This window comes from Cygnus olor, chromosome 2 (assembly GCF_009769625.2).
Source record: "Cygnus olor isolate bCygOlo1 chromosome 2, bCygOlo1.pri.v2, whole genome shotgun sequence".
In the NCBI taxonomy this organism is placed as follows: Eukaryota; Metazoa; Chordata; class Aves; order Anseriformes; family Anatidae; genus Cygnus; species Cygnus olor.
In genome coordinates, this window is record NC_049170.1 from 116,388,107 (window position 1) to 116,400,475 (window position 12,369).

The window sequence follows — 12,369 nt, forward strand, 5'->3', positions numbered from 1 at the left end:
TTCAAAGGCTGGGTCTTCATTTTATTTCACTTTTATTTCTCATTAAGACCACTTGCAATTCCAACATAATTTGCTTTCTTTTAGGAAGAAAACTGTCAGAAGAATATATGCTGAAAGAGTTAGGAGTTTGGGGTGTGTTTTTTTTTTTCAAATAATTGTGTGTGTATTAACTTAAAAATGGCAATGATGTTTTACTGGAACCTTTATTCTAACTTTCAGGTAATTCCAGTGGAAAAACTGGTCAAAGGGCGCTTCCAAGACAACTTAGATTTCATTCAATGGTTTAAGAAGTTCTTTGATGCTAACTATGATGGAAAGGAATATGACCCTGTGGAAGCTCGACAAGGCCAAGACGCTCTTCCCCCACCAGATCCTGGTGAACAGATCTTTAACCTGCCCAAAAAGTCACACCATGCAAACTCTCCTACTGCAGGTATTTTGCGTCGTAACGGATTCCATTTCTGTCTCTGAAAATGACTATAAACTGTGACCCATTTTAACTAAATATTAGTTAGAAATTATTTCCTTGTGTGCACAGGCCATTCTTTGTGTGTTGTCATAGGATTAGCATCTGACATAGCAGAAGTTAACTTCTCATGGTGCTCTCTAGTTTGGCCCAGTTCTATCAGCTGTAGGGCCTTCCCCACTGAACCATTGATATAAATTATGTGGACTCTAGTGGTGTCTAATGATGGAGAGAAAGGCTTTTAAACTTCTCATCGCTGACTGGTGTGTGCATGTATATTCAAGAAAAGGATATGGGGGGTGTTCTTCTCACACTATTCCACCCATACAGGAAATTGGTAACAAGACTGATTTTTAATTTTTTTATGTTATCAAAATCCTAAGTGTGGTCTAGAAAGAAAATATATAAGTTGTGCTTTTATACATGCTTATTTCTCAGGTACACTAGTCCCCTTTGTAAGCAACATGCAACTATTGCTCTTTCTTGAAGATATGCGTGTCTTCAGATATTTTGCTTTGTGTTTCGGCAACAGGACTAAACAACTAAGTCTGATCTTTTGTATTTATGTAATACGAGCACTACTGGTCACTAAACAGATGCTATTTTTCTTGGTAGCTGAGAGTTAAGTGAACAAGAGAACAGAACTTTTTTCTAATTAACCACTAAACAAGTGGTGCTGGGGTTGGTTGCCTGGAGATACGTAGGTTCATACACACAGAAGCACACATGTATGCACACTTAATTCCTTTATTGATGTGTCCTGGGTTTACCTTATTCGTGCTAACCCAGGCCATAATGATTGATTTTTCAGTTGGCGTGATTCTGTGACCTGTCTTCTCTCATGGGCTCAGATATAAACTGGTACTGGCAAAAGGGGCAAGCAACCTCAGTTTTAGACTGGCTTAAGCTCTGGAATCATACACAGATTTCCACGTTCTGCTCTGATCGTTTCTGACATCAGTGGTGAGCATGTTTGGCCAGCTGCCTTCATCTCCTTAGTGCTCCCAGTAAGTGGAGCACCAAATAGTGGGCTAGTGATGCTCTGAGCTTCTGAAGTTCTGTTTTTAACATCTTTTGTTTTGCATTATCTTACATCTAAACTTTTGAATTTCAGAACTTGCTATGGTATAATTTCCTGTGTGGTGTCTTGAAACAACGAGTGTTAATATCATGGTGTGGTCCATTTGAGAAATTGGAAAATACAGATTTGTATTAAAATATGTTTAAGTCGTCTTGCCAATGGTTTGTTTTTACTTAAGTCACAAATATGTCATCCAAATTAAAGCTGTGGAGGTGACAATCCTAGAGAAATAGAATTGCTGTTGGAATGGAAGCAGCCACTTGATTTGGATGTTAATGCAATGATCTCATGTCCTATTGCTGGTTGTATAAGCATGTCACATACCTTCTGCATGGAGTAGGGCAACTGAGATGATTTCTGTCAAGATTTTATGGTTGTGGAAGTTAGCTTTTTCATGGAAAGCTGCCTTATTTATTTAAGTATTAAATTATTAATTTAATTATTGAACAGAATTATGACAGGAAGGACACTAGTAGGTTTTTTGAGCCAGGGAAGAAGGGTATAGAGTTGCATGAGGCTAGGTGAAGTGTTCTATCTTTTATCGCTGCTTGTGTTGAACAGAACTGTTTCAGTTCAGTGTCAGTCATAGGTTTATTCAATTTCCGGTTGAGCGTGTTTTAATTTCACTGATGTATTGTGTCTTTGTGTCTCACCTCACAACATCTTGTCGCCTGATTGCTTAAAAGAATGGGAGCCCTTACAGGGTGCCTGTTGACATAGGACACTCAGGGAGGAGGGCTGTTTGCATCCGCAGGCTTGTGTGCGCCTCAGCTCCTGCCGCTTGGGGTTAAGCTGGTAGGATGTGGGAGCAAGTCCCAGGTAGCTGAGAAATGTTCATCAAAGATGTGCTTCTGTACCTCTGTCTTGTGCATGCACATGTGCACCTCAGTGGAAGTAAAGTATTCACTGCAGTTGTTACAGGAACTGTAATGACGCTGCACATGTGAGTAAAACAATCTTAGCCATTTATACTAAAAAGGCAAAAAAATATAAATTCTTCTGAGTTCTGCAACAACTGAATTGTCTTCCCCATCTGGAGTTTCATCTTCCCCGATGATACTTGTGGACATATATTCCCTCTCTGTGACTGTAAGTGCAACATCAGGTGGCATAGTTTAAATAGCTATCTATAACTTTAATGCCGATTTGTTTTGTTACTCCACAACCGTGGGTTTTCAGTGAAATGGCTGAGGTTTTGGGCACAGCTCTGTTTCCACCGACTTTGCTGTGGGAACAGTAAACATTGTGGGCTCCTTGATGTAACAACCTCTTACACCAATGTGGCAAACGGTTGCCAGCATCAACTGCAGTTTGCCACAGTAGCTTGCCTCCATTTCTGTATGTTTTCTTTTCTTTATGCTATTTTTAATGTGTGATTTGCTTTACTTACCACTGATGCTTTGAAATTGTAATGAATTTCAGATCATTAACAAAACAAAAAGATGCAGTAGTGCTATAAAATTAAGAAACCAGCAGATCTTTTAACATAATCCAAAAGTTTTTTAAACAGCATGCAGCAGACACACCTACGTGTATGCATCTTCTGTTTAGTGTCAAGAGCAAGTAGACATACGGGCACTCGTTCACACTGTATTTTTGTTTTTGTCACTGACCTTTAAATACACCTATTCCAAATTGTTGTATATACATATTTAAGGGAATAATATATTTAGCTGCTAGTTATTTCACGTGTGTTTCGGATGATTCATACTGTTCCACAGAAGAGCTATTCCAGTGCTCTTTGCCAGAGCTTTTGTTTTTGAGTGATTTAGGAGGTGCTAATCTCTCTCATTATTCATAACTGGGGTTCTTGCACCGTCCTTTCGGAGGTAGACTAAGATATATGATTCAGTTACCAAAAAAGTGGTCAAATCCCTAGAGAGCACTCTGAAAGCTTACCCTAATATGGTAGCTGTAATGAGTTAGTATTATTTTGGGTGTTTTAATCTGACACTAAAGCTTGACAGACCCCCTGTGTCCGGTAGCTGCTTTCTGTACCTCTAGGTGAACATTTACCTGCAATCTCTGGAAATGCCAAGCGTGGTCTTGACTTCATTTTTCAAGGTGCTGTTAAAACAAAGCAGAACTTGAGAAGTCTGAAAACACACCAATTCTTGCGCTAATGAGAGGGCGCACCTACAGCCATTTCCCTACCCCTTCCAAAGGCACTCAGCCCAAAGAGTCAGCGTGTGTCAAGGGTAACACAGCTCGGGGACGGCAGCGTAAATCATGCCCCCACAGCTGATTTGTGTGCCACCCTCGTGCTGCCTCATCTTTCTCGAGAGACAGAGACAATTTCTTGAGGAGCTGGCAGTGATGTGGAGGACGGATGACTTTGGTAACGCGTATTTTCTTCTAGAAACAGCAAGGGGTAACAGGTAAATGCAGCTCCTTGCTGGGGGGGATGAACGAGTTTTCATCCTTTACGGAGGGGAACCAGCAGCACAGCCCACCCGCGTGGGCTCTCTGCCAGCAGTACCACAGCTGCTTTTGGGTGTGATGCCATCTGCCAGCCCTGAGCCTTTGGGTCTCCTACAGCTCCTGCTTTTCTCTAGTGCAGTGGTAAACAGCCTACAGATGTAGAGTCACAATTATTGTAAGGGATTAAAATGTTCGTGCCTTGTTGTTTGTGCTGGCTCTAATCCTCCCTGTAAGGCAGGGAAAAAAAGGGGGGGGGGGGGGGGGGGCAGAAAAGCTTCATCTGATCAAATTGAAAATTTTGATCCGGTCATCAGGATTTTAGCTAATGCTTACGTAAGCCTTCCTGTGTATCGGAGCGAATCTCCACAGAGCACTGCTTTTTGCAGGGTATGGAGTGTCAAAAATATTTGGGTAAAAGACAGCTAGATAAAATTAATTATTTACCTATAAGCTAAAAATGTGAGAGGTTCTTAGATCTGAAGGCTGCTTGTCTTTTTATTTTGAGATGTTCTGTGAGAGCAGGATGACTAAAGCAGAGCTGGAAAATACTGGCGGATCACATGAGAGCTAAAAATAATCGTGCTATGACAGGGAAAATAACCAGGGCAGAATGAACTGTTTGTACACGGATGCTATATATATGTGTGTGTGTGTGTACGCCATCGAAGAGCCAGTTACGCAAGAAAAATGCCACTGTCCTTTAGGGAAATGGTATACCCTTAATTTGCAGAAGTGCTGCAAATTAATTTTGAGGGGTAAAAATATTCAGCAAAACCAGTCTTTATTGTAGCAGTTGGTGATATGATTAAGTGTCCCGGGGGAGCAGAGCTCATTCCAATGCATTTTTCTTTGCTTTCCACCAAAACATGCCACTTCTTCCCCAACTTGCAGGCAGTTGGTAACCCCTGTTCGTTATGGTGTGTTTCTCCAGAGCTATGTGGTAGAGCTGAGGATAGGAAGAGCTGCGAGGTGACAAATTTAAAATGTTTTTGTGCCTAGTTCATGTGAGGCCAAAGAAGAGAGGAACAGCATGTCCGAGGTGGGGAGAAAAATGGCTCAGCCTTCATACAGATGCACTCCCTCTACCTGCATCAGGAGAGTTTAATTTTTAAACCCACTGAGACAGAATTTAGACCACGTAGCAACACTGCTTGCAGTGCGGGAGCAAGGGGGCTTTTTTTGAATGAGACAACACTGCTTGAAAAACAATGGTGAAATTTGCCGTCTTAAAATTAAGTGTATTATGGGAACCTTACTTAAATCTTACTTAAATTTTTTCTTGATCTTTCATATTTCAATATACTTTCAAGATTTTTTTCAGATTTTTTTTCCTTTGGGGATGGCTAAGCAGATAGTTACAGAATTTTATAATTCTTAGGGTTGTGATATTTTTTTGGATCACTTGACATTTTAAAGTGTTTTCTTCTGTTAGGCCTATGTGGAATGGTTTCATCCATTGAACATGACGCTTGCATCCTTGAAGATTTTTCTAGAGAAAATAGGGTTTCAGTTGACAGTAATTAATGTTGGCCATTTAAATTTTGATTATTTTAAATCTAAAGAGAAGTCTTCACTTATGATGGGGAGAAGGCTGTGGTCAGTTCCTGTCTATGAAATCATCTCTTGCTAAAGATGAACTGGGGCAGTCATGCCACAAACAAAACTTTTCGTCTGACAAGTAGACTCCATTGTATGTCCTTGTTTGGATGGCTCGGTCGAAATGTTTTGGTCGGTGTTTCATTTTCAGGTATTTGTACAAACGTCTCTTTGCCAGCTCTCTGGCAGCGGTGATGAGCACAGAGCTCATCAGACCATGCTGGAGCCAGCAGTGGTGGACGTGTGGGGAGCTGAGGAGAGAGGGGTCCTGCCAGCCCCGAGGGAAGCCAGTACCACAGAATAACCGGGCAGCTGCACTGCTGCGTGTTGGGATGCTGGAAGTTGAGTCAGATTTTGTCCGAGGTCATTTCGTTCCCATTAAGCATCAGTTGTCATCACTAGTGCCACCAAGCATCCCTAAATTGAACAGCTTCTTGCATCCCAGTGTAGCTGTAACAATAAGCGTGCGAGAGTATTAATTTGCTTACTGTTCTCACTCATTTGTTTTAAGTGATTTGAGGCTTGAGTTGGTGAATAAATTGCTAGCTCTGTGGCTTCTTAGTGGGTTTGTTTATTCTTCTGTGGCATGAGTCAGGAATATTTGTTTTATGAAGTTTTATTAATTTTAAATTGAAAAATTTCAAAATTTTAATTTGGAGGATACACTGCAAATGGTTCCCAAATTCCCCTGAAGCAATGGCTGTGAGGGCTTAGCCAAGCCTTGCTTGCTCAGGGCTTCCATTGCTCTCCACACGGTCCTCACACATGTCCACACTGCAGTCGCGCACGTGTTTTCCTGGAATTTTACTTAACTATTTAACAGAGCGCTAATTACTCATAGAGCTTTAAGGAAAATTTGTCTTTAAACATTAAATAAGTCTCGTCTGCAAGACCGCACTTGGGATGTAAAGTGACCTGGCATCCGAAGCCTGGCTCTGTTGTACCCAAAACACACAGTGCCAACATGTACTGCTTTATATTTCGGAAGTGCACATCTGCCTGTAAAATTTCTGTGTTTAGTGAAAAGAATAATAAAGCTAGAGCTATGGGGATATATTTAATTAAGATTAAGCTGACTAGTAATTGTTTCTGGAGCACCACAGATAGAAAACTAATGCATTTCAAAATTGTTTGATCTAGCTTATTTCAGTACAAGAACAAAATAACTTGTCTTTTTGTAATTGTATTTAGAATTATATTGTAATTTGTATTTAGAAGCAGTCAGTGCTAAAGTGAACTAATTTTTTTCATCTCTGCTAGTGTTACATGGGCAGGTACAAAATGTTATCCAGCTGCTAATTGATGCAGTTGCAATACAGTGTAAAAAAATCTAAATGAACCCTGTATTGACCTAAAAGCAGAACATTCTGGAATAGAAGTTTTCATAGAAGGATGGAAGCTGGAAGGCACCTCTGGAGGTCACCTGCTCCAACCCCCTACTCAGGCAGGGCCACCTAGAGCAGGGTGCCCAGGCCCATGTCCTGGTGGCTTTTGAGGATCTCCAAGAAGACCCTATAGCCTCTCTGGGCAACCTGTGCCAGTGCTTCGTCACCCGCACAGGAAAGAAGTTTTTTCTGAAGTTTAAATACAATTTATTGCATTTCCAGTTGCAACTGCTGCATCTTGTCCTTTGACTGGGCACCCCTGAAAAGAGTCCAACTTGGTATCCCCCAGGACCTCCAAGTCCTTTTCTGCTATGCTGCTTTCCGGGCAGCTGACCCCATGTGTTCTGGGGACTGGGGTTTCTCTTCCCAGTGCCGGTCTCTGCACTTGTCTTTGAACATCTACGATACGCGTGGAAACAAATCAGTAATAGGTAACGCTTCTGGCACTGATTACAATGCAGTTCTCTCAGTGTTCAGTGAAAAGAGCTGATAAGAATATATTTTGTATGTAAGATGTTTGCATAAAACATTGTGCTTTCTCAGAATATGGAAATAGGACTTCATGGACTGCTGTCCAAGCAAAACAAACAAAAAACCTACCTTTTAGTGATATAGGTCATGTGGGATGCCTGAAAAGTCTTACTAAATATATAATAACTACCAGTATAAATGATTTTTCTGGAGATGAACAATAAATATTTTCATGGAAGATGTAATATTGAAGATAACTTGAACTGTTTGTATTATGTAGCACCTATGAACAACAAATTAGGAGTTATTCTATGCCTGCACTAATTGACTGCAAAGTCATTGTGGCACTTAATAGCAAAGTTATTAAAGTCTATTAAGATCTTTCATCTCCATTTAGATATCTGGCTGTCTCAAGCACTCTGCAGTACTCCACAAACCAGCATCCTTTAATTCTTTTATGAAATCAAGCTTCTGTTACAAATGGGAGGGTTATCTCTGAGCTGACTGTAAAAGCGATGTTTAGAATAAATGTGCATTAAAGCTTTTTTACTTTTGTTTTCCTTCCAGGAAATTTTAAATTAGAAAACCCGAGGCATTCTCTGTTGCAATTAAGTTCTGTCCAGCTGTCGCTGATACTGTTTGAAGTGCTCAGATTATTTAGCTGGTTTATAAGTGTGTTACTGAAATTGGAATGTGTTGATTTAACAGCTGATCCTAAGCAGCGGAGCAAAAGTCAATTTCTTTTCATTTGTCTGGACTTCATAAAGCTTAGTAACATTTCACTGTAGAAATTCAGGCGGCTTTGTGGCTTCCAAAGGAAGGCAGAACACAGTGCTGTGTATGTGGTACTATCCAGTCCCCTCTGTCCACAGATGGTGGTGATGTGAGATTGCTCAGTGTGCTCTGGGAGGGTGCCTCAGCTGCAAATTAGAGAGAATACCTGTGGATTCAATGTCTGTGTTTGCATTGCTCTTAACGCTCTCTGCAGGTCAAAAAGCAATGCGTGCCTAATGATTTGGCTTTTTGTGATCAGTGCCATAGCCTACAAAGAATGAGCTTGCTTCATGGGGTTGTTGAGCAGGAGAGGGAGCACCATGCAGCAGCTGCACAGCCTGCCTTGCTCAGGTCATGCACTACAACCCTGAGGTGAAACTGAGCTGCTGCTAGGCCAGAGGGTGCTGCCTTTGAAAAAGCTGAGCAGCTTGTCTTCCACTTACGTGAGGGTACCTGGAGAGGAGGTCTGGTGCTGCCTTGAAGAAGAAGGGTAGTTGGTAGAGGGGTAAGCCAAGGTTTCACACCTGGAAGTCCATAGCTTGTTTTATAGCATTGAAGTTTCAGCTCATGTCCCAGGCTGCTTCCTACTGGTGTAGAATGCAATAAGAAATGGGGAAATTGAGTTGAATGTGGTAGCAGTATTGTTAAAAGACTTCAGGCCCAACTAGAATGCTACAGTCAAAGTGATAATTTCATGCATATCTTCATTCTTGCATATTTTGACACCTATTTTCTTCTATTTATCTGCTAACTCAAATAAATTTAATTTTCCTGGCTTTGAAAGCACCTTAACAATCCCATTCTTACATAGCTGACTTTTAGTTCAAGGTAGACTGCTAATTTTTTTTGAGATTGCCCACAAATAAATAGCAAAAGATTTTGACCTTTTTAGTGGTTTTCCAAAAATGATTTATGCTTTGCTGGTCTGTGTGGGATGGTTTAAAAAAAAAAATAATACAATTTCAGGTATATAGACAATGTTGAATTTTCCCAACTTAAGCAAGTCTGTGTAGTAGCATCTGAAATCTGCTGGAGGTGAGTTTGTGTGTAACTATAGGGATTAGCTGGATTAAGCAACTATTGCTGCTGTTCTTTCCTGTCATTTTTCAGCTCCTCCAAGGGACTGTTGTACTCAGGCCTAGGTCAGTGGGACCTCTATGCCTTGGTTGTATGGGCAGTCTCCAAGTCTTCTTCCCCACCCCCTTCCTCTCTTTCCTTGCCTCCTCGTGCTTTCGTGCTGGTGGTGTCTTTGTACCACATCAGTACCAAAGCATTGCTCCATTAAAACGTTGTCTGAAATGGAAGATATGTTGTGAAAATGACAAAGCGGAGCAATCTGAAGTGTGTCCTCCTCCTTTGGGGGAGCAGCTGGCTGTCTGTGGGCTGAGAGGTGGCTGCTGAGAGAGCTCCAGCAAGGCCTTGCAGACATGGTCCTGTAGGCCTTTGCCTACAGGAAAGCTGGGGAGGGACTCTTGGTCAGGGAGTGTAGTGATAGGACAGGGGGTGATGGCTTTAAACTAAAAGAGGAGAGATTTAGGTTAAATATTAGGAATAAATTCTTTACTGTGAGGGTGGTGAGGCACTGGCACAGGCTGCCCAGAGAAGCTGTGGATGCCCCATCCCTGGAGGTGCTCAAGGCCAGGCTGGATGGGGCTTTGGGCAACCTGGTCTGGTGGGAGGTGTCCCTGCCCATGGCAGGGGGTTGGAGCTGGATGGTCTGTAAGATCCCTTCCAACCCAAACCATTCTGTGATTCTGTGGTGAACTACAAGCTCAGAGCTCAGCTGGCATTTGGGCACTTGCTGGGTTTGGGCTTTCTCCGGCTCGCTGTCCCACTCAGGCCTCAGAACCAACAACAGCTGATGGTGGAGGAAGGCTGTGGAGCCCACAGCACATCTGGACAAGTGTTTTTTTGCTCTTTAGAAGACCCAGTGATGGGGTGGGAAGCCAGCTGAGGCTCCTATGATGATACCACAAAGCCTCTCTCACCAACATTTCTCTGACGGGGCATTTGTGCACCACCGGCGCCGTGAGGAGTACCCGTATGCACTTACCGGCTGCTGGTCTTGCTGGTGAGGGCATTGCTTTGTGCTCTATCAAGTCTGCAGTGCAAGTAATTAGAAACAAATAGCGAAACCTAAGCAGATCAGCGCAGATCGCATGGTCTCTATGGCAACGGCAAGTTCACCGGTGGATTGAGTTCTGCCCGCGCTGTCTGAATCTCAATGCCCTCGTCTCAGCGATGGGCTGCTGTGAAAACGAAGAAAGCATGCAGGCGGTTTAGCTGACTTTATTTAAAGTCTGTCTTTCTCTGGGGGGATTGCAGATAGATATGTACAGTAAATATTGGGCTGGGGGAATTGTCTCTTAACAGGATCTTTTTTTTTTAAGAACTGAAAGCTGCCGACAGCTAAGGGACCTTTATACCCCTAATCTGATTTTTATTTATTTTACTTTTGGAGTTGCTTCACTCTGAGTAGTAAGGTCAAAGTAAAACTGCTGGGAAACTTAGTTTTTCCTTTCCCAAGGTAGAACACTGGAACTTTTTCCACTGTAATATTGAAGTAATTGCATGAATGGCTGTCTGTAAATATGCTTGTTTCAGTATCAGGTTAATAAGAATGTATTTATCCCAGGGATAAAGCTTGATCAGTGTTATTTATTGTACCTTTCAGGTGCTGCTAAATCCAGTCCAGCTTCTAAACCAGGATCAACACCTTCTCGCCCATCTTCAGCAAAAAAAGCTGCACCGAGCAGCTCAGCATCCAAATCAGATAAAGATTTGGAAACTCAAGTCATACAGCTCAGCGAACAGGTAAATTCGCTTTAGGCGTGAAATTAGATGCATTTATTGTCACAGACAGGCATGAAATCTAATATTGCCCTCTGCTGAATGATATCCTCCAGAATTATGAAGGGACAAAAGATTGAAATAGCTCAGCTGGGAAGAAAAAAGAGATTTATTGTTTAAAATAACATTTAACAGAGATGACTAGTGTTGTGCCAGTAATTCTAAAAGGAGATCTTAGGAGTGGCGGGTAAGTCTTACTGAAGTATGAGAGCTTTATTATAGATAATTTTATTAATTAGATTTTGAAATATCTCTCTTATTTCACATGTATAGGAAAAATCTCAATACTGTCTTTTGTTCTTGTGTGCTACAAATTTGAAATAAATCACTTTAATGTGTCATTGTGGAGAAGACAAGCCTGTTTGTAATATCAGGGTGTTAGAGAATTGCAGCTGAACTGAGACTAGTTCATTGCACTCTGCTTTCTGGAGTGAAAGATTTCAGAATGTAATATGCCATTTTTAATTTTAAAATGTGATCTACCTTTGCGCAAATGCTTAATTATAAATAATAGTCTGCAATATAATTAATAAAACTTCAGAATTTCTTCAGTGTTGTGAATGTAAGGCCTTAATTTTCATTTATGCTATTTGTGCTCTGACACCACTCTGTCATTCTTGGACATGCAAGAGTGTCTGCACTGGACATAAAGAAATACCTGAATCTGGCTCAAATCTGTGCTGTCAGGATGGTGTCAAGGCCACTAGTATAAATGAGACCTGACTTCTGTATTTGCCCTAGATGGAGGAAAATGGAAAGGAAAAGATTCATATTTTAGAGCAAGAGCTGCCCAGCAGCTGCATACAGGAAGAAGTCATTATTCTGGATCAAGTATAATTTTCCACAATTAAGGGCATTTCAGTTTCAGACTACCATTGACCTGAACAGCACAGATTTCAGTTTGTTTGGGCATTAATTGCAAGTTCTTGGTTACTGTTATGCACTTAAGGTGGCGATGGCTAGTCACATCCCAAACATGATGTACTGCAGATTCTGTGTGTAATTCTGAGCAACAGCAAGCTTCCAAGTGGGTGTTCAGTTGTTGCTTGCTGTAACAGATGTTTTATGTGTTGTACAAGGAATGGGTGTATATATTTCTGATGGAATCTTTTTTCTATCATTGTAAGTGGAGTTCAAATATTTAAATGTGGGCTTAAATCCATGACATTTGTACTTAGAAGTCAGAATGTGTTCACTTCAGCAGGAAGAGTCAGTTGGGATCTTAGCAAGATAAAAATATTTGATCTTTACTAAAATACAAACAGGCAGTCACTATCACATCCACTGCTAATGTATTCCTAGCAACTTCTATGTGTGAAAACCTT

General features: G+C 41.3%; 1 protein-coding gene across 11 annotated transcripts in view; it reads left to right on the top strand.

Moving 5' to 3' along the window:
- MAPRE2 (microtubule associated protein RP/EB family member 2) overlaps positions 1 to 12,369 on the top strand; it is a 99,540-nt gene that overhangs the window by 73,224 nt on the left and 13,947 nt on the right. For all 11 annotated transcript variants that reach the window (XM_040550343.1, XM_040550340.1, XM_040550336.1 and 8 more), the window contains 2 exons: positions 220 to 433; positions 10,869 to 11,008. In XM_040550343.1, coding sequence (XP_040406277.1) covers positions 220 to 433; positions 10,869 to 11,008 — 354 coding nt within the window. The remainder of the gene's footprint in view (positions 1 to 219; positions 434 to 10,868; positions 11,009 to 12,369) is intronic.